This window comes from Sylvia atricapilla, chromosome 1, assembly GCF_009819655.1.
Source record: "Sylvia atricapilla isolate bSylAtr1 chromosome 1, bSylAtr1.pri, whole genome shotgun sequence".
Taxonomy (NCBI): Eukaryota; Metazoa; Chordata; class Aves; order Passeriformes; family Sylviidae; genus Sylvia; species Sylvia atricapilla.
The window spans coordinates 114,691,786-114,718,591 of NC_089140.1; the positions used below are offsets into that span (position 1 = coordinate 114,691,786).

Here is a 26,806-nt window from a genome sequence, read left to right on the forward strand (position 1 = left end):
CACAAGTCTTCTAATGGAAGGCTAGGCATTTTAGCCAGCATGTGGGAGGAAGGGAAGGAGGGCCTACCCAAAGGTACTTTGTTTTCCAAAGAAAAAATAACTTAAGCAAATACTTTTGTTCACTGGTCTATGCTTTCAACTAAGATACAACAATGTAAGCCCTTGTACATTACATAACATTTTTCATTTCCCATACAGGAAGTCTGATCACAGCTTATGCAAGGAAGTGACAGAAACATTCCCCAAAACAAAAGCAGTCCCATTTTTAGGAAATATGTTTACATAGGATTTCAAGCTGATTCTAAGACCCCAACTTGCCAGAGATTTTATCTTAATTGCCTTCTTCAATATTGAGCATTCAACCTCATTCAATCCAGTTTTATACTAGGCTATCGCTATTTCTCATATTTCAATTTTAATCCATGTTCTTTAACAAATAAACATACAAACAGCTTTTTAAAATTAAATTAGGCTTTAAGACACTTAAATCAGCCTTAAAAAGCTGCAATCTTCTTGTAAAATGTTAAATCCTTGATAAATATGATTTTTTTTATTCTTCACTGAAGTTCGGAAGCTCAACAACTTTTTGAAATAGATCAGATCCTTCTAAAAAAGGGTATGATCACTTATTTGACATAGCATATAGCAGTTTCTTAAATTTAAGAACTAAAAGTAAAATTGCTTTGTGTATTATCTACATGTGTAAAAGTTATTTTCAAAGAGCAGCAATAGTGTCTGTGTTGGAAAATAAGTTCTCCAAAAACTACCTGTACCAAAAGGCTTGTAGGACTAAGCGTCAGTCTCCTTTGCCAGTAAGTTTAAGAAATAAAAGTCTGTGTCTGTAGTTATGCAACATCCAGGAGGCCTTTTGGAAATGTGAACTTCAGCTAGAAGATGAAAGTAGTATCTAAACATTCTCCACTACTGACCTAAGGAAAAAAACTCTTTTTAATCAGAATAGCAGTTCTCATTAACAATATGAAAAGTTAAAATATTAAGGGTTTGGATCAAGCAGCCTAAGCCTATACTGACCAAACTTTGAACAGAAACCATCTATATTAACTAAGAATTTTAGCATTCTTGAGGAGAGATGGGCAACTTACTTTCTGGTAATTCAAATAACCCATACATTTTAACCTTCTGAAACCCTTCAGGTGGATGCAGAGAACAACAGTGCAATGGTTACTTATTTGGAGATAGAAGTCCACATATTTTAGAGGTACAATAAATCGTCAATTGATGTGAAAGGACCCGTGTTCTGTACGGATTGCAAAGAATATTTTTCAGTAAAGTTTTGCAGACCCTGCTGTATTTCAAGTGCCACAAGTTTTTCAAATTTGCTTAAGCAGACTCAAGTTCAAACGGTCTCTACAACTTACCACAAATCAAATCAGCACAAGCTGTTTGGAATGGCTGAAGAGCTTTCTGCAGGAAAGAGTCTGCTGCAAGCTAAAAAGACAAGATGTTCCTGGAGTTGTAGGAAAAGTGCTGGTTTGCATCTTGTGTTGGAAATGGAAATAACCCACTATTTCTGTAAAACTCATTCCCTATGACTTTGTCCAATGGAAAGAAAACCCAAACAAACAAAACAATAGGTACTAAAGGAAGAAGCTGCTTCTATAGGCACAAACATCACATGATGAACAAGCCCTACATTAAGAGAAAAATCTAGCATGCATCTTCAACACTGTTTGCAGAAATAAAGGACAAGAAGTAACTGCTAAAAACTATACAAGGAAATGCTGCCTTCTTTTAAAAAGGTATAAGGAAATAATTACACTGATTAATAAAACACTGATATTCACAACTCACCTGAACTAAAACTGGTTTACATCTTCAGGAAAGAAGTCAAAATAGTACAGAACATTTCTTTTTTTCTCTTAAAAAGCAGAGAGTGCCACACTGTCAAAGATAAAGTGTTGCTGCATATAGATTTGAATCAACCTTCTTGTGCTTTCCATTCAGGGGATATAAAATATGAGGTCATGATTCCTGATAAACCATTTACAGTTATCAGATGCCTATACAAATCAAGCTTTTTTTCCTACCTATTATTATGGAATTGCTAAACTACAGTAAGATGTAAAAAGTTTCAAGAAATTCCTGTGAGAAATATTTAGGCTATTTTACAAAAAAAAAATTGGATTTTTCTTTAGTTCACCTATGTTCACCAATACATATTGTAAATGCACCTTGAGTATAAGAACTGCAAGAAAACAGTCTGAAAAAATAAAACATGGAAACTGATGTGTGAGACCATCGGTCCCCTTCCTACTTCTGATTATTATTTTATTATTTTTAAATACCACCACTGACAAAACCCAATGCAAGATATAGTCCCCAAACCCACACCAAACTGCTTTGCTTTGCTGTGCATCTTTTCCAGCACATTTTCACACCTGCTTCTTCAGACAGAGCATCTGGAGGCTACAAAAGCACTAATTGTACTTCTCCATCAGTCATGCTTATTTGTGTGACGTTTTTTCCAGATCTGGAAGTTTTTCAATTAGTGCTTTATGGTTCATGTTGATACTGGCTATAAGTCCTCCTTCATTGCCATCTGAGCCAGTGTAACTAATTTCTTCACCACTCAGAGTAGTCATATGGCCACCTAACGCTCTCAGCACTGCATTTCCAGCACATATGTCCCACTTCTTAATGTAGGTGACATGGATATATACATCAGCTTCTTCCTGATTCTTTTCAGGCACATCAAGGAGGGCCAACACTTTATAACCTAGAATAAATGGGCAGAGGTAGGAAAAAAAAAAAAATTAAACCAAGCTTTCCTGTCAAAACACATTAAAAGAACAAGACCAGAAACTCAAATATAGTTCTGCTCTTATGTTTACTCATTCATTTCTCAATCTCTGTATCATGCTTAAGTCTATCTTTTCCCCCCTGGCTTTTCACTACAATAGAAGGAAGACGTGGAAGATGTATACACCACTCTTTAATAAAGCAAATCAGCCCACTGCATTCCCCCTTATTATTCACTGTGCAGTACAAAGTAATCACACAAAACAGTGCTCTTTTATGCAATTTTTTCAATTTTTCAACTCTTTAATGAATCAAGAATAGTCAATCTGTTCATTTCTTCATCTTAAAAAGAGTCAAGCCCCGGACTAGACTTGCTATAATCAGTTATACTTCCACTTTGTCATTTAGAGTAATTATCAACAAGCAATGAGAGACCTTGACTAAATCTGTAAGGGAGCTCTGGCTTTTTGCATTAAAGACACAGAAAGATACATTTCTGTAAAATAAAATTTTGCATGGCTTTTATAGGCTTTAAAACTGCTCTTGTTCACACTAGTGCCTCCCATTCATGTTCTGTCAGTAACAAGGCCATCGCATAAGTAAAAAGTCTTCTAAAACTTCCTTAAATTGGGTATGAGGCAGATAAAAAAGGACTTTAGTGATATTAATTTTCTCTTTTGACATAAATGCAATAAACAGTATCAAACTTCAATGGCCTTTTTCTTTTTTTTTTTCTTTTTTTTTTTTAAATCAACCATACTAACAGCTAACTAACAACCAACAGATTCTCTTCTATGATTGTGCCTGTGGTCACACAACCCTTTTTCTCCCACTGAGGCATCAGTGCCTTCCATGAACATACACCAGTGTGTTTCATTGAAAGGGCCACAACAACATTGCTGGCCCAGGCTTAGATTCAGTAACATACTGACTTGTGAACAGCCTTAAGTCTGAACCAAGTTTGCAGGAAAAACTTTGTCCCGATTGTCAAGTGTTTGCTTCCAGTGATGTGAGGATCAAAAGGCAAGAGGAAAAAGAGAAGACACCACAGTACATCCTCTTGTCTAGTAACAGCTACATGATCAGAACATTCAGAAGCAATAAAATGAATAGGATGCTTAAAGAACCAAACCTGCTCCACCAGCGGGGATTATCACAGTTTTATTTCCAAATGTCTGCCGTGCAACCTGCTCAACTTTTCCTGCATGGGAGCGGGACACAATAATCCTTGGAGTCTTCTCGTTGTAGGAGGAACGAGCTTTTACGTTTGATCCACCATCCACCATTGCCCAAGCTACAAGAGAAACAAAAATTCTGCTAAAAATTTACAAAAGGCAATCTCTGTTAAGTGTGAGGATGAAGGGGTACTTATTTGACAATATGTAATTGATACCTCTGACTTAATATCTTTCACTACTGTATAAGAGAAAGTTAGGCCTGACAGAGGATGGGGTGCATATCCACATGTACACACAAGGGCAGAGAAAGAGGCCACACACACATTGGTGCACATGGCACTATTCCAAGCCTGACTGTTCTTGTGTTATACTTCCAAAAAACAGAATAAGAGGGAAAAAATCCCCAGTAGTTAATATTTAGAATTTGCAACTGGAAAGCCACCCAAGTTAAAAGGATTTGCTAGTCAGAAATACATCCAATATTTCCTCAGACAATGTTTTTATGTAAGAAAAAAAAGCCCCACTCTCCTTTAAAGCAGATACCAAAAATGCTATGGAGTCATTTTGTTCAGAAGGATAGTAATGCTAAAGAAGGAAATAACTCAGGAGGATAGTGCTACAAAGAAAAATATTTGATGTTGGGTTTCAGAGAACTGAATTTAGAATCCACAGCTTCCCACTTGTTTCATCATGAAGTTCAAAGCCAAGCTTGGTAGGTGGCATCCCCCAACCATTAATCTGACATTTACTTAGTAAACTACCCAGCAATTTCAGCTCAGTAGAGAGCCAGATTGTTTGGCAACAGACTGAGCTCTCTGTAATAACAATGCTGACTGCCCTTTATTGCTCTGTATTTGTGTGGTAGTACTAGGAACAATCTGACTCAAAACATATCAGTATTTCCAGCTTGGAAAATGAATACTTGTCACGCAGAAAGACAGAATTCATTGCATCTCATCTGGTTCCATGTCTGAACATTGCACACTTCACTATTATCAAAGCATATAAATTCTCAATGTTACAGTGCTAAAAAAAATTCTTCAGATAAAAAAAAAGATATGTTCCAAAATCTCCAAATTTCTTTAGGCATATTAGAATATAGCACATACTTAGGTGACTGGTAATTAAATTCATATTTATAGACAGCAAAATATTTAGCACAAAATGTTGAGTGTTCAGTGGGCCAAAAAAGGAAAACAAATACAAAATGCATTTATTCAGATTTAGTTTTTGTGCCAGAGCTCCTGCAAAACTTGAGAACTCTAGAGGTCAGTATTGCCTAAGGGAAAATGTAAACAGAAATTCCTGTTTTAAATACACAATAAGACATGAATACTTAAACTACTCTGAATCTTCCAGAAGTGCATGCAAATTGCCAAACTTAGAGCAATGCTCGCTGACACATCATTAATACTAAAGATTAATTACTTCACAGCTCTGACACTAAAAACATGTCAGGTAATTAATAAGGCTATGCTAGGCAGTCTTGCCTGTTACATACAAGCAGTTGCCATTAACATCTTTATTCAGTCTTTTTTATTCACGCCAAATAAACAGCAGCTCCTGGGTATATTATCACAGACCCAAGTTCTTATACTAAAGGAGCAAAGTACTCTTTTTTTGCTAAAGACTAAAAGCACACATGAAACTGGTCAGTATTTGTACTTTTATGAAACTTTTTTGCTTCCTATAAGCACTCTAATCTAAAGGATCTTAGCTCTTAAAAATATTTCCAGTTAGTGATCTATTTAGTTTGTTCTAAATGCATCATTTTTGTTTTAAACAAGGGCAGCACTTTCCTTTGTGGTTTTATGGTACAGAACAGATCTACAGCTCTAATTCTGTGGTCTGCTGCAGTGCCCTTTTGCTGCAGGTACTATTTTCTCATTCATACCTATGGATGTTCTCTCAAAAACCAAATTTTAGTTAATACTATGACTGACTAGGACGGAAATATGTGAAGGCATGAAAGTACCTGTGTATGATGAGAAGGGCTTGTGTATCACGCCTATCACTGGTTTACCATTTACAGCCACACAAACCATTGTCGTGACATACTGTCGGAGATCCTCTGTGGGCAAAACAACAAAGTGAGCAAGTTTACAAACAGATGCCAGGTACACAAAAGGAAAACACACAAGAGATTATCCAGACTATTCTCAGGAGACTAGTTTACATTCTGCCTCTTGCAGTTATGTAACTTGGATGTATCTTCAAATAACCTTCTAGCTTTCAAAAGAGTTCAGCTTTCCAGCAATTTTTCCTGTTCACTAGATGTAACCTATACTCCTACCAGATCTAATGCTAACAGCTGTGTCTTATGCAACATATGCTTTCATGGAAATCTGTGCCCCTGCATTCTCCCTTCTCTGCCTCCCCTCTATCCTCTAGTGGTTTAAAAATGGTAATTTGAAAACCAAAGAACATCCACTGGAAAGAATAATTGTATCAATTACATAATCACAAAAAAAATTCCATTTTTGTAGTTGTTCCTTAATACTTATCAGCAAGAATTTTAGTTGGACTGCCTTGAACTGCTTATGCGACATCCTAAAATGTTTGAAAAGGGGGAAGACTGAATTACGCATGCCTTTCTGAAAAATGACAATAAAATATTTCTTTTATCAAGTTAAATAGGATATTTACTTAGTGTTCTCTTTAAGTAAACAAAACAAACAAAAAAAATCTAAGATACTTAGAGCTGCCACAGTAATGACTGAAATAAAGAAATGTGTAGTTCCAGTACAATCCATAATTGACAGTTACCATTTATTATAGCAATGACTTAGTTGCAAGGATACCAAAGTAATTTCAGAGTTGGAATATATAAAAGTAAATGCTGTAATTTGAGAACTACGGAGATTTGATTACACAATTTGTTCAATTAGATCACATTAGCTTTGACATAAGACACTTTAACAAGAGACATCCTTTTAAATACTTAATATCTTGTCTGCAGTATAAAAGGCAAACAACAGAATTATACATGTGATTTGTCAACAAGAACCAGCTACCTGTGTATTCTTGTGTAGCATCTAATGGATCGATCCAGACAGTGACACTTTCTGCTGGCACCTCTTGAGGCTGTATTTTTTGCTTTATGTCTTCAGGAATACTGCGATCCCAGGAGACCGTCTCCTGATCAGCTGTATCAACACGCTCCTCAGAATTTATCTGTGGTGAGACAACAAAAGTAGTTGCATTAATGTATCAGATACATTAATATCAGATACTGCAGCACTTGGGAAAATTGCAGGTTTGTTCACATTTTCTCCTTCCTTCACCTCAAATGAAAGAATTAGTCATTTTTTCAGCAACTCACAGGCTATTATGGTCATGTGACAAGCAATGCAAAACCACAGTCCAGATTTTACTGTGAACCACGCCACAGCTGGACACTGTTGCTTTGGCTGCAGCTCTCCCTACTGAACATTCCCACAGTATGAATCACATTGTTTTTAAATCAATATTTAAATGCAGTTGCTTCAAGTACTACAGGCAGAACATCTGACTCTGGAGAATCATACAGTACACAGACAGTAGGGGGTCTAAAATTCAGTTTATATAGACAAGTAGAAGCTCACAGAAATGTTGAGATACACTAACACCAGATATTGTGCAGACTGTTCATGACTAGGATAAGAAAAAGCCTTAGTATATATATTCCTGCTGCAGGCATTAAGTCACAACTAGAAATTTAAGCAGCTCAACTGAATTTAACTGCTACACAACTGCCAGATGAATGTATTTCACAAACAAGTAACATCCCATACCCCTTTTTAGGATAGGTTGTGGTAAGGTCCTAAGATGGCTCATGAAGAAACATTTATTAACAGCAGTCAAAAGTCACATTTAAGCCTTTCATCACCTGCTCCCCAGCTTAATGAAACCAGAGGGCATTTCAGTACATCAAGCAGAGTCTGGCCTGGTAGCAGAGCACACAGCACCAGCTGTTGAATGGAGTAACATTCTGCAAAACCCAACACAATGTCCTTTTTACTGCAGTAGCACAGTATTTTTCGATGACCAGAGATGCAGCTGTCCCAGCAAGCAACATGGAAAGACAATGAAAATGAAGGAGCTATCAGACTACATTTGAATGTGACAGACCTTATATGAGCAGGATTTTTACATAACTTACATAATGACAAGAAAAGGCATCACACACACCTCAACTATAACAGGGTATAAGCCAAGAGTTAAGGGCCATTTTCTCCAAGAAAGCTCAAAAATAAAAAGGAAGCAGAACTGCAGCAACTCCAGCCATACATCTTGCCTCTATTCTCACGTAAAACCAGTATTTGAAGCACTATATGCCAAGCATGGAGCTCTTGAAGTTGCCATGACATTTACAAATTAAACATCTGTCACTATATAATAAACCTAATGATTGCATTTCCCCCTAGGGAAAACAGTCCTGCAAAGTCAAGATGAGTAGTTCCACAGACTTGGCAGTCTCAACATAGCCCCTGGGCAGTCTAAGTTCCACTACAGCACATGACATACCATCATAAAAAAAAATTTCCTCAACAGAAGAAAGGGGCCTCCAAAAAGTTAAAGGGTTGGAGCCAAAGTTTACAAGAAAGAATATCCTGTTAAACCTGTTGTTACATTACACTAAAATGTAAAGGCTGAAACTACCTGAAAGGTACTGTTTTCAGAGAAATACCACCTATTAGCTCAGATTTTGTAGCAGTGGCCAAGATACCGCAGCATTTATAATGCTTCTGAGGAATCTCTCTCAACAGACATTCCACTAGAAAAAAACAACTGGGGAAAGAGTGATAAGGTTACACAGACATTTGGAGAAAGTAAAAAAAAAAAACAACAAAAAAAAAACCAAGCAGGTCACTCGTTCTTCCATTCATATGGCCATTTACTCTGTAGCTTTTGCTGAATACTTACCTGAGAGGGGCTCACCAACACTTAAAACTTCTTTTATTCCTCCTGTTTTCTTTTTTTTTTATTATTAAATGAAGGAGAATACACCTGAAAAACATGCCTATATATTAATTCCATGTTCCTATTTCTGATTCTCATTTGCTGGCAGCTTCCAGAAACCACAAACTTACACTTTAAACTTTTCTCAAGCAATATGGATATGTAGTTCACTGCCATCCTAAATCCTCACTCATAAATTAAGAGTAACTATGGTAGAAAGAGAATCACAAGGCCAAATATTTCAGGCACTAGACCTTATTACAGCAAGACACTCTGGGGTTAATTGCCTAACAGCTGTAAGGTGTAAAAGCCCATCTGGAGAAGTTCTGGAAGCTGAGTACTAACATGAAGGTTAACTACATTTTGGTAATCTTCCCTAGTTATGCTTGAAGCAAAAGCCCTCCTCACAAAGAACTGCATCAAACACAGAGGTTTAATAAAATATATGTAAATCAGTGCATGAAATACTGCAGAAAAGTAAAAAAGAAAACCCAAACCAAAACCATTATTTCATAAACAAGGCAGTCTGGCTACATGTCACCAGTATAGAACTTCCCCAAAACTAGCCTGTAAGATGCAGGAATTCCATAACAAATGAGGGATGCTGCTCAAGGGAGCCAACAGTAGAGGTCCAACACCAATATCAGGATCAGTCCATGGCATGCCTTCCAAAACACCCAGGTGTTTCCAGCCTCTGGAAACCTCTGCACAGAGAGCACTCCTGTTGGGCACACTGGTGACTGGAACAAAGATCTGCTCAGGAACACAGGAAGCAACTCCAGTGTACCATGAACTTGTCTGGATAAATGCAGTGCTCTGAACCGTTGAGTCCTAATCACTTCAGGGAACCTCACAGTGGTTCTTTGTCCTGTGCTGGTTTAGTCCCTACCAGCACTTCATGCTGTCTTTGTGGCAGCTCATCACCCAAAGAACCTACTTGAATACTACATAGCTGTCCCTGGCATGGCACACAATTCCAGGCTTTTTCCTGGTCTGAAAGAGTGGACCACAACTGTAGTTTTGCCTCTGAATTCCCCCGCCGAAGGTAAGGTAAAGTGCAAAAACATATACAAACACACCTTCCCCTCCAAAATATAAGCTTCTGTTCAAATGCTTCTGTTCAAACTAGACATCAATACACAAAAATGCAATGCTTTTCTTAGAAAGTGTTGGGTGGCATGTGATTTTTTTTTTTTTAATTTAGTACTCCCTCTCCTTCCCGTCATACTTCTTCAGCTCAATACTCATTTTATATTTTAATATGCAAATAATCCAGCATCTTGAAAAATATGAGGTAGCGGAGCACTTTATTCCTGAGAGCATCAATAACCCCATGGGAGAATTATGTCCTCTGAATTCCAAATCTTAGTGCTGCTTCATTAGAAAAATCAAACAAGAACAACACAAATACTATCAGACCTGTATTATAAAAACATCAATTAAGCTACTGAAACTAAAACAAAACAAAACAAACACACAAAAAAAAACCCCAAAACAAAAACAAAAAACAAAAAAAACCCCAAACAAAATGACGAAACAATCTCTCCACATAGAGTACTGGTAACAAGAAAAGTTAACATTTACCAGTCAGAATATGAACATAAGAGCATTCCAGGTACTACTTTTCAAAAAGAGAGACTGGAACAGGTTGCCCAGAGAGGAATTAGATGACCTGTCCCTCAAGTGTTCCAGGTCAGGTTGCTCTGAGCAATCTCATTGAGTTGAAGATGCCTCAGCTCATTGCAAGGAGGTTGGGCTAGATGGCCTTTAATGGTCTCTTCCACCCCAAATTAATCCATGATTCTGTGATTCAGTGGATAAGTCTATTGATTTGAATGGGACCAAGGAATAGAAAAGCCTAGAGGGCCTGCAAGCCTGGAGTGTGCACAGAGGAACATTTGTAAGACATTAATAAGTGTTTGTTTTTCTGTTTTGTTGGTGCACTGATGCTGCATGACCTACACAGCCATTTCACCAGTGATTATGTGGTGTAAGCATTATGCATGTCCAAGACAACTTTGCCACCTGTATCCACCTAACACAAGATGGAAGAAAGAAGTGGAGAGACAAAGGTAAACACAAACATTTCCAAACAATAAGCCAACAGTGATTTCAACACCTTCTTTCTGAGTGACTCAGAAACGTCATCTGTGGACAGTGGAGGATACTTTATAATTACATACACTTTCTGTACTAATGTCTAGAACAACCACTAAGAGTTCACGTTCATGTCTGTCCAAATCTGGTAGCCTTCTAGATGGAGTGACTGCAATAGTTGATAAGGGTGCCAAGACCAACTGGTGTCACCTACCCAGACTTCTGTAAGGCCTTTGACAGGGTCCCACATGACATTATTATCTCCAAATTTGAGAGACATGGATTCAAAGACTATTCAGTGGATAAGGAATTGGATGGATGGACACAGCCAGGAAGTTGGTCTCAGCTCAACAACTTGTATGTCCACACAGAAGGGAGTGATGGTCTCCCTCAAGGCTCTATTTTGAGACTGGTGCTCTTTTATATCTTCATCAACGACAACAGTAAGATCGAATGAAACCTCAGCAAGTTTACAGATGACATGAAGCCAAGCAGTGCACTTCACACAGCAGAAGGAAGGCATACCCTCCTGAGGGACCTGAACAAACCTGAGAAGTTGGCTCATGAGAACTTCATTAAGTTCAGTAAGTCCAAGTGCAAGATGCTGCACCTGGTTTGGGGTAATCCCAGGCACGAGTGCAGACTGGGGGAGCTCAGGGAGAGCAGCATAACTGAGACAGACTGGCGGTTCATCATGGATGTGTGCTCACAGCCCAGACAAGTCAACTATCCCCTGGGATGCATCAAAAAAGCAGCGTGGCAGCAGGTGAAGGGAAGCGATTCTCTCCCCCTCCTCTGCCCTGGTGAGATCCCATCTGGACTGCTACAACCAGGTATGGAGTCCTCAGCAGAATAATGACGTGGACCTGTTAGAATGGGTCCAGAGAAGGGCCACAAAGATGATGAGGGGGATGAACACACCTCTCTTACAAAGACAGGCTGAGAGCTGGGTTTATTCAGCCTGGAAGAAGGAGAAGACTCCTGGGAGACCTTAAGGCAGCCTTCCAGTGCTTAAATGGGGCTTATAAAAAAGAGGGAGAATAACTGTTTACATGGGCAGATAGGGATAGGACAAGGAGAAATAGTTTTAAACTAAAAGAGGAGAGATTTGGCTTAGATTTTAGGAAGAAATTCTTTATGTGAGGGTGGTGAGGCACTGGAACAGGTTGCTTAGAGAAGTTGTGGATGCCTCATCCCTCAAAGTGTTCAAGACCAGACTGGATGAGGCTTTGAGCAGCTTGGTCTAGTGGAAGGCACTCTTGCCCATGATATGGTAGCTGAAACAGGATGATCTCTAAGGTTCCTTCCAACACAAGTCATTTTATGACTCCACAATATCCACAGCTACACATCTTGGAAGGTATCCTGACCTATGAGGTAGCTGCATGGGTCTGTAATTGATTTGCTCTTATTTGTGCGTCAGAGATGTCCCGACTCAGGAGAGTGATTCAACCAGCAGTCTTTGGGATTTCCCTCACTTAAGAACCCCTTCAGCCACTGCTGCTGCACTGCACCAAAGACCAACCCTATACTCACTGCACTACAAGACTGACAGTTTTACCTCCATTGGCTCTACTTCTCTGTTTTTCTCCTCAAATGTATCAGAGGTGAAAGCTGTCTCAGCTTCTCACAGCATCTGTACATGCACAGATCATGGGAAGGAATCAGATGCCAAAACCTCTGAATGTAAACACCCACTCGACAAGTCAGGACATACAAGTATGCTCAACAGGACAGCACGCTCCAGAGAGAGCAAAAAAGCACTCAAAAGACCATTATTTCCAGTATCTGAGGAAAATATCTAACCTACCCTGGTTACAAAGCAAGGCTCCAGAATCTGTTACAAAGGGAGGGGTGTGCATTCACACCAAGACCACACCAAGACTTAGCACACCTCCATCCAGGACCATTCCTGATCCCTCCCTTCCAACTTTTGAATTCGGGGGTGGTGAATAGCAGTTTTCACTATGAATGAAAGCTGCTTCTTGAAAGCTTAGGTTACTTAATTCCGAAAAGAATGGAAACTGAGAAACCAAATTACCATTTTTTGTAAATTTAAAATGCCTTTAAGCTTTAAAAAATTTGAATAGAAGCCTTACTAGAATAGTAAAAAGAAAAAAAAAGAAAACCAACCCTGATTTTATTCAATACACTGACATTTTTAAAGCCAGTTGCTTGCTTTTGAAAAGGTTCTTTTCATCCTTAGATTACCACAACATACTAGAAGTGAAAAATAAGCTTTTCAGGTGATCTTCCTGCCTTTCAAAAATGTTCCTCTAGCCAAGGTTCAGTTTATATAGAGTTTTAGCAGGGCAGATTTTGTTATGAAAGGAAAGAATACCTTGCTGAATCACATGGTTTTCTAAAAAAAAAAAAAAAAAAAAAACTTATTAAAAGGTAATTAAGTTTACAAAGTACAAGTTTAAAGTCCTAACTTCTAATTAAGTTTAAAACTATAAAGCATATTTGTATATAAATGTGTAAGGTATAAAGTCATAAAAATGTAAAAAATAATAAGAGATATAAAACCCACTGGTCTCATGGTGCCATTCATTTGATCAAAACCAGTAAGTATTTCTGTAATTATACCATGACAGACACTGAAAAAGGACAGATGTCTTTTTCAAGGCACCTAAGTCAAGGCAGACAGAGGTTTTCCTCTACCATCAACTACATCTTTGTTTATTTTAGCAACAAGAAGTCACTTAATGCAGGAACAAGATGACAGAATATGCAAAGGAGAATTTGGACAAACCTAAATGTCAAGAAGCTCAATCAGTGCTTATCAAAACTCATTAGGTAACTAATTAAGCCAGCAGGAAGCAGACTTAAACAAACAGGATTTAACAAATTTTAAAGCCATATCCAATGACAACTCTGCTTCTATGGAGTTACAATGAATAGAGGTTGGTGAAAACACAAGTGGAATTGAGGGAACCAGCACAGATCACAGGATTCACTGTTTCCACCGGTAATCTGCAGAAACAACTAGAATTTTAGATCAGGAAAATAAAGCCACTTACTCATTAGCTCACACAAGTGGTTTCAGCAGGTGGCAAAATTCTCCATTACATTTGTATACAGGCCCAAGTCCAGCAAAGAGAAAGAGATGACTTGCTTGTCACAAGAGTTGCAACACTTCATTTTAAGAAAACATCCAAATAAGGACAGATTAGAAATCTACCAATAAAATGGATAATACCCAAAAAAGTCCACTGTTTGTGAGTGGCTACACTAAGAAATTCAACTCTCCAGCTGCTCAGCTGATAGATTAAACACCCACAGTGTACAAACAAACCAAATTTTCTACTTGTAATTGCCTCTGAAAAGATAATCACAGAACTCATTAGCATGAAGTTACAGTCTTTAACTTCATATTTACCCAGAGAGAGTGGGCATAAGTCATCTGGCATCATTTGGAACCCATGTTAGGAGATGCATCTCCAGACAACACCTGTTACTGAGATTTCAGATTAACATTCGCCCTTCTTGTTTACTTAGAAACCCACTGGCAGTTGCAAAGATCATCCAGGTCAGAAGAACATTAATTTTATTAAAAGCCCTAGGACCTGAGGAGGCTATTCTCACAACATGAAAAGCCAAATTACTGAACTTGAACTAACGCGCAATACCTCTGAAGTTCAAGTAGTATTTTCTTTTTCAAATCTACTTCTTTAACATATCTATTTTTCACACAGAATCAGTATCAGCTGCAGAGCTTGCCATCTCAGATGAAATTTCAGGTTTTTAGGAAAGGTAGTTGGCACTGTGGTCAGAAGCCTGTAAACAGTGAGTTTAAACTTAGACAGTACTTCACATAGCCTGATAAAAAAGGGAATGCTTGGAGTCATTAATCTTCAAAAGTCAGATTAATTTAGAAGAAAATCAAAGTAAAACTGACATGTTCTTAAAGTTTCATTTCAAACACTGATTCCAGCATTATCATGCATAAGCTTGAAATGTGACATTTATCATCAGTCTTAAGTAGGAAAGAGGCGTAAGAACATTTGGATTCAGAACAGTGGCAAGACTCATAAAAAGATGCTCAAAGAGAAAGACTGGGACAGAAAGAAGACTTGATTTCCACCACAGTCACAATATTAAAAACAGGGAGCAAACAAGATGAAACACTATTCAGTCTTTACACTAGAAAACAAGAGATATAGCTGGTGCAACTCCAGAATACAAAAAAGCCAAAAAGCTCAAAATGAGAATGTAGGCCAGAACACAACCTGAGCAATAAGATGAAATCTGCATCCTGTGAAAATATCTCTAGTATAGCACAGCAGTAAAATAGCAGAATTGTGTGGGTCACTTTAAAATTGCCTTTGTCAGTCAGAGGACAAGAGGTAATCTGGTCAACATGCAAGTTTAAGGTACAGTCTGTCAATCATTCCTGTCTTTGTGATCAAATGGGGCTGCTCCTTCAGATGTGCTGGAGCTGGGCTGTAGTGGGAAGTGAACCAGGGTATTACCAAATAATCTTTCTTTTAAATAACTTTTATTTTAATTTTTTACTCAGGATACAATCAATTATCAAGACCCTGACATTGATCCCTAGCCACATTAAAACAGTAAGACCCTAAGGCATGATGCTGAGAGGGATCTTTTAGCAGGTAATGCTGCTGAAATCCTGGTATCATGAGATAATTTCTTCACGGAACATACCAGCGTTTAGGGCTAGTCTGTCACTGAATTTGCAAAGAATGCCTCCCCAGTCCACTTCCACCCCAGCAGCAGGGCTGGGTCAAGCATCTCCTTAATCTCCTCACCTAATTCCCACCTTCCTTATCCCACCACCACTGTGCCAGCACAAGAATAAATAAGGTTGCATGGAGAACCAACAAGGAAAGAAGTAACCCAGAAAAGATAAACAAAATAAATAAAAAATGAAAGCAGCAGAGGGGATGATTACAGCTGGATCAGAGCTTTAACTCGTTCTTAGCATGACAAATAAATGAGGCCAACGTATTGTTAATGCAGGAACAGTAACACCTCAAGCTGTAACTGCAGTTGAGAACTTCACCAAGAGAAAGCGATGCATATGTTTTAGCATTAAATATATTTTAAAATCAACTGTACAAAGGTGTTTCATGGAATACACATCCAAATATTTACAGCTGGATGTTCAGTGCAATCAGACAACACTGGTTAATATCCAAGGCAGCAGTAAGTGACTTGCCCCATCGTCCCTTATCTTTCTCAGGCCTATTTCTGACTAAATCTACCAATTCACCACTAAATCTACACAGCCCTAAAACACAATTGAGCCGCACCTCTTTGGTCTTACCTAAGAAGACTAAGAAGTCTGAACTGATGCAAATCCATCTATTTATATCAAACAAAGCAGTTGATGTCAGCAGTGGAGTTCCTCTTCCTCTGTAGAGACAATACCTTTACTCAAGAGAACAAAGGCAAACACCTTCTGTGAGATTTTTGTCCCCTCAGATTTTGAAAGGGCTTTTTTTATAAATCCCAACTCTTACTATTATAAGACTTTTTCCAGATTTATTTCAGCTTCTGCAAGTGAGAAGCCTAACTCTTCTATCTTCTCTTAATAATCACACTTTAAGTGACTCAGATCGGCTTCAGAAAGACTGTTTGGACTTTTTATATCCAGCAGCAAAAAAGAGGGAGTCCAACACTTCTCACTGACTTAAGTTTATTTCAGTTGAATGACTTTTCCCCTTGGTTATTTTGAAACATTGAAAAGTCACGGTTTGAAACATTGCAAAATCACAGAGTAACAGAATGGTTTGAGCTGGAAGGTACCTTCCAGATCTCACTCCAGGCCCCCTGCCATGGGCTGGGACACCTTCCACTAAACCAGGTTGCTCAAGGCCTTATCCACCTGATTTTGAGCACTTCCAGAAAGCAGTCATCCACAACTTCTTTGAGCAACCTGGTCCAGTGCCTCACCACTCCCACAGTAAAGAATTTTGTCCAATCTAAATAATAATGTGCAATCGAAACCCGCCCTCTTTCAGCTGAAAGCCATTCCCCCTTATCCTGTCAACACATGCCCTTGTACAAAGCTCGTCTCCACCTCTCCCACAGCCCCCTTCAGGCACTGAAAGGCTGCTGTAATGTCTCACAGGAGCCTTCTCCTGTCCAGACTGAACAATTTCCTTTGCTTTACAGGCATATTTTAGCACCCAGTTTTTGTGCTGGTTCATCTTCTTCCTGGCTGCAGCATTTCCCAACAATTTAAATACTGAGGAACTCCTGTTAAGTTCAAGAACTTCAGGATGTGAGAAAATCAGCATTTTGCATAAGCTTACTCTCGGAATTATTGCAGTTTTTGTTTGACAGCTTTTATTAGCATCATCTTCTCTAGCAAGGAGAGAAGAGGAGGTTTATTTGACTTCAGCAGCATTTTTTTTCTGGAGTGTCACTCTGTACAGGGAGATAAGACTACAGATATAAATTAAGATATTTTTTACATGATGCAATTTTTTATTGCCTCAGAAAATCCTCTATAATCCTTAAGTTCACACCACAACTCAGCAGGTTTGTTCTATGAAAGAGCTGCAGTTTTAGATGGGTTGCTCTGAAGATACACTTGAAGGATTAGTAGATTGAGATGATACCTTACCTTCACACCTGAGAAGCACACATAGTACATATACAGCAGTAAAAGAAAGCTTTTATTTTAGTTTGGGCCAATGTTCATGAATACATCTTCATCACAGACTTTAAGAGACAAAATGCCTTATCAGTGTATAGACAGCTTAGTAAGTACCTTTTAAACACCACATAAAGTAAGCTGTTATTATCCCCATCATGTTTTTAGAATACTTCATGTCCCACAGCTGATCTGTCAGGCCGAATAAGTCCCCATAACCTGAAAATTTTGTCAAGTACACTCATCCTAGACATCCTCAGTGCTCAAACTCAGTCAACTGAAGGATGAGCGGGAAAAAAGAAAATACATACGCCTGGTATTTTCCAGGTTCACAGACCTATGCACACATTTGCAGTTTTATACTGCCTTTGAGAACACATCTGTGCTTTCGAAAGTACCATCTATTCTTAAAGACTAGCAGCACACGTCACCTGTGAGAAATATAAAAGGGAGTACCAAAGTTTTTTTTAAAGTAGATGTTCAAAGTTAACACCCTCTGCCAGAAACACACAACCCAAGACTGTCACTGCTAAGAATCTCAAGCTCCAGAGCACAGTTTACATGTGACCACAGAGTAGGCAATACACAGCTCACTGTGTTCAAGCCCAGACTGAATTCCTAGCCTTCTCTAGAAGCACAGACAACCCTTACATCTAGATTAATGAAGTTCCTCCACCTCTGTAAGGGGAAAAAGCATAGAGGTTTCAAGCCAGTTAAGCTGTAAAGCCAAGATCCCTGAGGGCACTGAATAATGCAAGAGAACAGGGGTGAATACTTTTTCTTCCTTTATCACTGGTCCTTGTGAGGGTGCCTTGACACTGACAGACAATTCAGAAAATCTTCAAAACAGAACCTGCGTAACATTTCTGTAGAGGAAGATTAGTCACATCTCAAGTTTATTGAAGAATTTGTTTCCTCTAGATTTCATATTCAGTAAGTTCTTCACAGCACTTTAAAACCCCACCAAAACAAAACCAAACAAAAAGCCAGCAAACAAAAACTACACATTTTTCTGTGGGACTTTCAAAACAACTACTGAAAATTGAATAGTAACTCAATAACCAAAACCAGACTTAGCTACTTTTTCCCTCAACCCATCCAGCAGAAGCATGCAATCACCACCTCTGAGATCCAAATTTAGGGCTTTCTATCTGTTCCAAACTGCCATGGAAAGCTAAGAAATTTAACATCAAAAGACAGAAGTTCCCGTTGAAGGAAGTGAACGCAGAAACAACGCCAACAAATCCCCAAAATCCTCAAAGTATAGTTTAAAGGTTAGGGTGCGACCTTAAGAGTTAGACCCAGACTTCAGAAGTGAAGGAGAGCAGGAAGGGGTGCACACCTCTGAAGGCAAAGTAAACTCATTTTGCTCAGGTAGGCAGTGATCCAGAGTATTGACACAGCTGTGCTTATCTGCTGTCCCACAGCCACGATCGCTTAAACACTCGGTTATTGCAGCGCTATGTTCCTAAGCCTCGAATTCTCAGTCGCTGCTCCTCCCGCTCTCCCCACAACTGACGGCAGGAAGGATAACTACCAACAACGGCATTCTTAACCTCTGCATCTTGACCGTAGGCGGAATTTGTACTGTGCAATTGCCTGTGTCCTTAACCACAGAGCTCATGATCCGCAACAGCGAGACCCGGTGTTTCCCCCGCCCCTCCATGATACTGTTTGATACTGTTTGATACTGTTTCACCTCTCGCGGCTTCGCTTGCAACACACTCCAACTCCTTCCCCTGCAACCCAACACCCACGGCAGCGAGCATGAGGTGGCACTGCCACAAATCCAGCGGGAGGGGAAGGAAGAGCGCAAACGGGGGCAGCGCTTCCCGCCGGCGGTTACCGGCCGGAGAGGCGCCGGTGCGGAGCAGCCCAGAGCCGGAGCCCCGCACCGGGGTCCCAGCGCCGGAGCCCCGCACCGGGGTCCCAGAGCCGGAGCCCCGCACCGGGGTCCCAGAGCCGCAGCCCCGCACCGGGGTCCCAGCGCCGGGGGCCCGCACCGGGGTCCCGGCGCCGGGCCCGCGGCAGCCCCCGCCCCACGGAGGGCGCCTGGCACCCACCTGCACGGCGGGGAAGGCGCCCTTCAGCAGGTAGAACATCCTGCGGTTGGAGAGGAGGTCGCCGGTGGTCAGCTGCTCCTCGGCCCCCTCCCGCGTCTTCCCCTTCGCCTTGGCGTTGAGGACGTTCCCCTCGCGGACCCGCTTCACCTCCTCCCCGCCCCTGACGGCGGCCAGCACGGACACGGCCAGCAGCTCCCGCAGGTCCACGGCGCCGCCGGGCGCAGAGCCGTGAGGCGTCTCGGGCCCGCCGGCCGCCGGCTCGCTCAGCATGAAGAAGGCGAAGCGGCCGGCCAGGAAGCCGGAGTAGAGGTGGTAGAGGACGCCCAGCCCCAGCAGGCAGAACACGGCCATGCCGAGCGGCGAGAGGCGGATGCCCATGGGGGCCATGGCCGCGGGGCGGGCGGGCGGCGGGGCCGGGCGGTCACCACAATCCCATGGCACGGCCGGGACGCTCCGCTGCAGCGGCTGCGGCGGCGCCGGGCCGGCTCCACGCTCGCGGCCGGGCGGCAGCGCCGTCTGTATCCGGGTCAGGCGGAGGCGGAGCCCGCCGTGCGCTCCCGGCGGGTCCCGCTGCCCGCCGCCTTCCCCGGGGCGGCACGGCCTTCGCCGGGGCTGCGCCGGCCGGGCAGGGGAATGGCGGGTCCCGCCAGCTCTGCCGTGCTCATCCATGGCAGCACACGCCGTCCATCGCCCGCAGGCTCTCCTCAGCTCTGTGGTTTGGGTGACTTTTTCCTCATCTCCCTCTGGGCAGCAGAAGCGCCAAGAGCCAGCAGCGGCGGGGCCGATGGAGGTGCTCCGCCCGCGGGGCAGGAGCCCGAGCCGGAGCTGTGGGAAGGAGTTTTCTGATGGAAATCGCTGTTGGCATGAATTGCCGCTGAATTTCTGAAGGTGCACTGCTAGCGGTGCTGAGCATCATTGCTGAGCAGCTTGTTTTTGTCATACTGGTTGGGGAAGTTTGCGACTCTCTGCCCCCCTGTTCCTCGAAGAATTCCTCTCGTTCAGTAAAATGAAGCAAATCCAACTGTTCCTTAGCCAAGTGATGTGATAAAGGCCTACTTGTCGTAGTTTATACTTTTTCTTTGCACTTAAGTTGTTTTGGGGGACTGAAACTTCATAGGCAGTATGGACATCTGGGGTGGGAACTAGGAAGAGTCTCTGATTTCTCTCTGTTCTCATTTCTGATTCTTTTTAGTGGTTTTCAGTAAATTACAAACAAAAGAACTATGTTAATTCAGCATTGTTTGAATTAATTACGTATTTTTTTACTTGAGCAATGTTCTTGTCTGTTGATGCACAAGTTATAGAAATGGATATTGGTAGTGACTGTGGGAAGAAGTAATTACTGGTGCTCATGCATTAATTACTGGAGATCATGCATTGTAACTCTTTTCTTGGGCGTTTTAGTTTTTTTTAGTGTTACTCTTACATGATCAAGAATGTGAAAACTAGGAAGACCAGAATTAAGACCAGCCTTGCAAACTGAAGTTACCATATAGTTTCCTCTGCATTTCCATTTTAATGGCATCTACGTTTACATGGTTACATATCCAGTGTCTTGCAGGATTGCACCTCCTCTCTGAAGTGAAAGTGTATGTGCAGGGAGTGAAAGTTAAAGGATCACAGAATGAGAAAGCATTTCATTTGAATTCAGGAGTTGGATTTTACTTCAGCTATGCTGAGGTTAAACGTTATGTGCTGTTAGACAAAAACTAGAATGTCCATATTTTCCAGCTTCCCATTCCTTTTAAGACGCAAATTGTTTGGTTTATTGTTTGGGGTTTTTTTCTCTGCAGTTGCTTCTCCGTTGCAGAATGGGAGCTTGAAAGGATACATTGATCATTTTCCTTAATATTGATTTCATGGTTCAACGTTTCATATAATTAATGAACATTTTATTTAATTTATAAGCTGTGCAGCAATAAAGGGTTCATCTTAGAGTAGACTTGTGTCAGTAATGAACAAAACAGCCAACAGAAGTGCTGCCTGATGCTATCAGTAACAGTTTGTGTGTGTTCAGTAAACAGGAACTTCAAAGTCCACTATGGTGGATGGAACCCTGATGGAAGAAAAGCTGCAACTTTATGAACCGGTTTCTTAATGGAAAGAAAGTGAAATACTAGGCTTTTTGTCCCACTGAATTTTGCAAAGACCTTACAGAAGTGCAGAAAATTAAAGGATTTATTACTTGGCTAGTTACGTTTTTATGCCTGCAGTAAACATAGAAAATATTAACAGCAAAGTAAGCTATGAAGAGGACAGTGCACTGAGGCCTCCTTATTTCTGTGATACTGTATGTACCATCTGTGCCAGGTTTTAGAAGAAACTGTTTATTACTGAATGCAATCACACAACCAATAGACAGTATGCTGTCAGCCTGTTTCTCTTTAGCAATCTTATTCTGTAATTACCAATATAATTTTTAAAGGTTGCAGTCTGGCATCTTCCGTGTTGTTTTCCCAAGATCCCTAAATCAGGTTCCTCGTGTTTATCCAGGGTGCTATTGACTTCATCTGGGCTCCAGAACACCACAGAGATCTTTGCAAATTGCTCTTGGCAGATGGTATAAAGATAGTTTAGGCAAGGTCTCTTTATTGCTTCAGCTTGTAAGATGAGTTTCCAGAGACCGTGGTGTAACCATAAAATTAAATCAGCTTGTGAAAAAAAAAATCTGTGCTCATTATTGACAATAGCAGATTTATCTCTTTACATAAGGGCTGAGGACAAATTCTAATGGAAATGTTCCTTTTGAAAATGGAGAGCATGCCAGAGCACAGGGAGTTTGGTGTCTCTGACTTTTAGAGCCTGTGGCAAGAATGCCTAAACAAGTGAGCTCCCATCCTTGTCCGGGCTAGCAGTGTTTTGTCAGAAGTACTTTATAGTGCAGTATATTGTCATGGCTGCTTTGCCAGCATTGTTGCTGACTCGTAGAAAAGCAGGCAGTGCCCATATCTTCCACAGCACCAGCCATGCAAGCAGGTTAACAGGGTGTGTCAGCAGCCCCAGAAATGCTGTGCTGCAGCAGGTTGTTGTTTCTCTGTGACTCTGGCAGTTTATGAAACCATTCATGGGAAAACTTCCTGAGTGCTCAGGTTTTGTGTCTGCAGTTGCAGTGTGTCTATGGAAAAGATGCGGAGTCCCTCAGGCTGAGAGCTGAGTTTGGTCTGCAGCACTTGAGAAAGATCTGCTGTGTCTGTGCTTCTGAAAGGCCACGAGAGAGCAGATGGCTGTTGAATGGTACCAATGTACCTGAGGGGAACCTGCTGTGGAAGTGCCAGCACCAGCTGCAGCCACTACATTTTCCTGCCAGTGCTGGGAAGGTAGTCCATGACAGTCTCATACAAGGTGTTTCATAATGAGGGATAGCTTTTCTTTGCATAGAGCATTTGATTGGAGCAGTGTGTGTGTATGAGCAGCTCTGAATGGTTGTCATTTGGTTTGCACAGTCAGGTTCTTCCTTATTTCTCTTTCTTTTCTCATATTTTCTGTTCTTTTGTTGTGATACCACCTCATCCAATTCTGTTTGCAGCAGCAGTGGCATTTATGGATAGCTATTTCTTGTATCTTGTCTGATCATGCAGGGCTAAAGAGGCTTGGGAGGGTTGTACAAAGACATACTGAACCTACGGGTTTATTAAAGGCTATATTTTAAATTAGTATGTAAAGTAAAAGGAGAATGTTACAAAAATGTGTGCAGCATGAAGGTGGACCAAACAAGGTAAAAAAAGGTGGATGCATGTCTTTATTTTAGAGTGCATCCCAATGAAGAGTTCCTAGGTACCTATAGTCCAGCTTTTCTCAAAGGTTTCCTCCCCATAGCGTACTCCTTTTCCTTTGTGGAGAAAGGATGGCTCCAAATACACCTGAAGGTTGGGCTGCCATCCAGCAGAATCTTGATTGGCTGGAAAGTTGGACAGAGAGAAATTAGTGAAATTCAACAAGGGCAAGCGTAGGGTCCTGCACCTGAGAAGGAATAACCCCAGGACAGGCTGGAGCTGACCTACTGGAGAGCAGCTCTGCAGAGAACTAGGAGTCTTGGTAGATGGCAAGCTGACCATGAGACAGCTGTGCCCTTGTGGCCAGGACGACAAATAATATCCTGGGGTGTATTGGGTAAGTGTGGCCAGCAGGTCAACAGAGGTGGTCCTCCTCCTCTACTGGGCCCTAGTGGGGCCATACCTGGAGTATTGTGTTCAGTTCTGGTCTCCAAAGTTCAGGAAAGAAAAGGCACTGCTGGAGAGGGTATAGGAACTCCTCAGGGATATTTGAAGCATCTCTAAGATGAGGAGAGACTTCAGGAGCTGGGCCTGTTTAGTTTAGAAAGGAGAAAACTGAGAAGGGATCTCACTGACATACATAAATATCCCAAAAGTGAGTGACAAGAGGATGGTGCCAGACTCTTTCCAGCATACCCAGTGACAGGACAAGTAGCAACAGCCATAGATTTAAACACACAAAGTTACATCTTGACTTCTTTACACTCGAACAGGTTTCCCAGGGAGGTTGGGGAATCTCCTTTTCTGGAGACGTTCACTCACTTGGACTTGTGCCTGTGTTACCTGCTCTAGGTGACTGCCTTGGCATAGGGGATTGGAATAGATATTCTCCAGAGGTCCTTTCCAACCCTTACAAGTTTATAATTCTGTAAAATACAAATTTAGGAAGGGGCTATCATCTGCAGTGCAGGTGGGAATTACATCTGTATTCCTCTCTAGGACAGGATCCAGGTCCTGGAGCTTGGAGCAGGCCACACTGCCAGAACTGGAGCTGTCACAGATGTACATGGTCCCCTGGTATGAGCTGTGCAGAGCGTGTTTCCTGCATTGCTCTAGGTCAGCTTAGCGTGGATACTGAGATATTCTGCCAGCAGCCATGCAGCAAAGCTCCTCGCTGTCTGATTGTCAGGAGAGATTGCTTTGCCCTCCTGCCTACTCACCCTCAAGAGCTCCTCAGTGCACTAAGCTGTTTCCAGGGAATGCTGCTTACAGCAAGTCTGGCTCTGTGCCAGGCTTGGTTCTGGCTTCATGGCAATGCCAAGATTATAGAATGCAATACCTATGATTCGGGAGAAGGCCTAAGCGAAAATGGAAGAGCCTGATCCAGGAGAGGGCATCCAAGGTGAAAGCAGATGCAAAGTGTGGTGGGAAGAGAGCTGACTATGGTGAGACTCTGGAAAGGAGCGTGGTCCAAGCCTGGATTTGCAGGAGAGCAGTTGCAGCCAGGTGCTGTGAGCTCAGGAGTCAAGGAGTGGGAAGAGACCTAAAAGGATCTGTGGAGTGGTCTGGGGAATTCTGATACGGGCACCTTCTGCTTGATCTGATAGAAAAGTGGTTAGCCAAAATGTTTGGAACAAATTTTAATGGACACAGGGTTTATAAATCAGATCACTGACACTTAGTTAACTGCAGATTTTTTAGTGTGCTCCTTCAAGACCTTATGCCGTCTTATGAGTACAGTCAAACCTGGTTTAGGAAAATGGGAAAGAGTGGAATTTACAAAGCTCAACAGCTATTCTGAAATATATATATATATATATCTCCAAGTCTTTAAGGAGTCAAGTGTGGAAATATCTTCTGAATAAGTAAGAAATTAAGAAGTTTAGAAGGGAAAAGACTGAATTTGTATGGGATCCTTAGAGGATTAGAAGAGCGAGCTTATCGGTAAGAGCTTATGTGATACATGAAAAGAGGCTCTGTAGATACAAGCTAAGCTATATGGTACGCAGAACACTGCAACCAAAGGAAATAGGAAGAGGAAGATTTTTTTATATTTGATCTTTGTGCAAAAGGCTTAAGTGCTTGTAACTTTGTTGGGTTTGGATGTTGTACAGAGAAATCCTTTTGTTTGAATTGTAAACAGCTTGGGAATTAAATATAATTTCACTGGTAACTGAACACCAAGGCTGTGGAGACTCTAAACCACAGTACATTTCAGCTTGGGAAATGCCTGCCACTCGTGAATTGCACCGAAGCTGTACAGAGCAGTCTGAGAGAGTGTCATAAAAATCAAAGAAAGCAGAAAAATCTGCTGTTGACAGCAAGGAAACTGCTGTGCTGACAATAAAGCAGTGGAGAAGACATCAAACTGCAGGAATATTAAGAGATTTTGTGACAGCTGTCAAGTACAGCCTACACTTTGATCAAGTGAATTACTTAGCTTAGCATGGAGTAAAGTTTACGAGTCCAAGATAAAGACATTATAGTAAACGATGTCAGTAATTTCTGGTCTTGTGCGCACAAATTGAAGTATGTATAGTAAGTAAAAATGGTATCAAATTAGAACAGTATTTACATATGAGTGAGAAATATTTACTAGTGTGAAGTACCCATTCCATTTTATAAAGGAATTGATGACATGTAGATTCAAGGCTGTGAAAAACTATTTTGAGGCTTTGTGGAGAGTCTGCTTTAAAAGTCTCATATATATTGTTTGAGAGGTTTAATTGCTGATGGACTCTAACAGAGCCTTTCAGAAAGGGTTGTGATTGTAAGACCATTTCAGCTAGGCAGAAGTTTATTTTAACACCATGCTGGTTAACAGAAGCACTTCCCAGAGTGGTCACAGATTTTGTCCACCCAAAACAAGCCGCTATATTCTCTTGCTTCCAGCACAGCAGAAAGCTACAGAATTGACACTGAATGCTACCAATTCCTCAGCAGTTGGTTGGCAATCACAGCTGAAGGGAGTTTTTGGTCCTCTGTTGCCACACATGTTGTCCTCACATGCCACACATTATTTCTGGTCCTGCACACCTCTACCCCTAGTTGTTCCAGAATAACTAATCATGGAGCTCTTCTGCAGACTGAGGCAGTTAAAGCAGATTTATGTGCCTGTGTGGTACTGCCCACCTTCAGCTTGGTACAAGCCCAAACCTGCGTGATCTGTCCGCAGTGTTTCTCCAGCTGTTTCCACCTCCTCCATTCAGACTAGGGATATCATCCATCTGAAAACTAACCCAGCAAAGCATGCAGCAATTATTGGGCATAGCATGCAGGTTTAGTATTAAACTGCTCTTTTGGATGGCAAACTTGATTTTTTTCATGTTTGAAGTTGCTGTGTCCGAAGGAACTGGATGTCATGCTGTGTCATGGGGTGGGAGTGAGGGTCAAGAACACTTGAAGGCTCCTAAGTATTGTCCATAAAGT

At 41.2% G+C, this 26,806-nt stretch overlaps 1 protein-coding gene across 1 annotated transcript; it reads right to left on the reverse strand.

Annotated features, from left to right (window-relative positions):
- Positions 1-461: 461 nt before the first annotated feature.
- On the reverse strand, positions 462-20,154 carry BPNT2 (3'(2'), 5'-bisphosphate nucleotidase 2). The gene is made up of 5 exons (XM_066331415.1): positions 19,665-20,154; positions 6,953-7,112; positions 5,914-6,009; positions 3,893-4,054; positions 462-2,737 (listed from the first exon to the last, which is right to left on the reverse strand). The coding sequence occupies exons 1-5, from the start codon at positions 20,049-20,051 to the stop codon at positions 2,466-2,468; spliced, it is 1,077 nt and encodes a 358-aa protein (XP_066187512.1). The 5' UTR covers positions 20,052-20,154; the 3' UTR covers positions 462-2,465.
- Between the last annotated feature and the right edge of the window lie 6,652 nt (positions 20,155-26,806).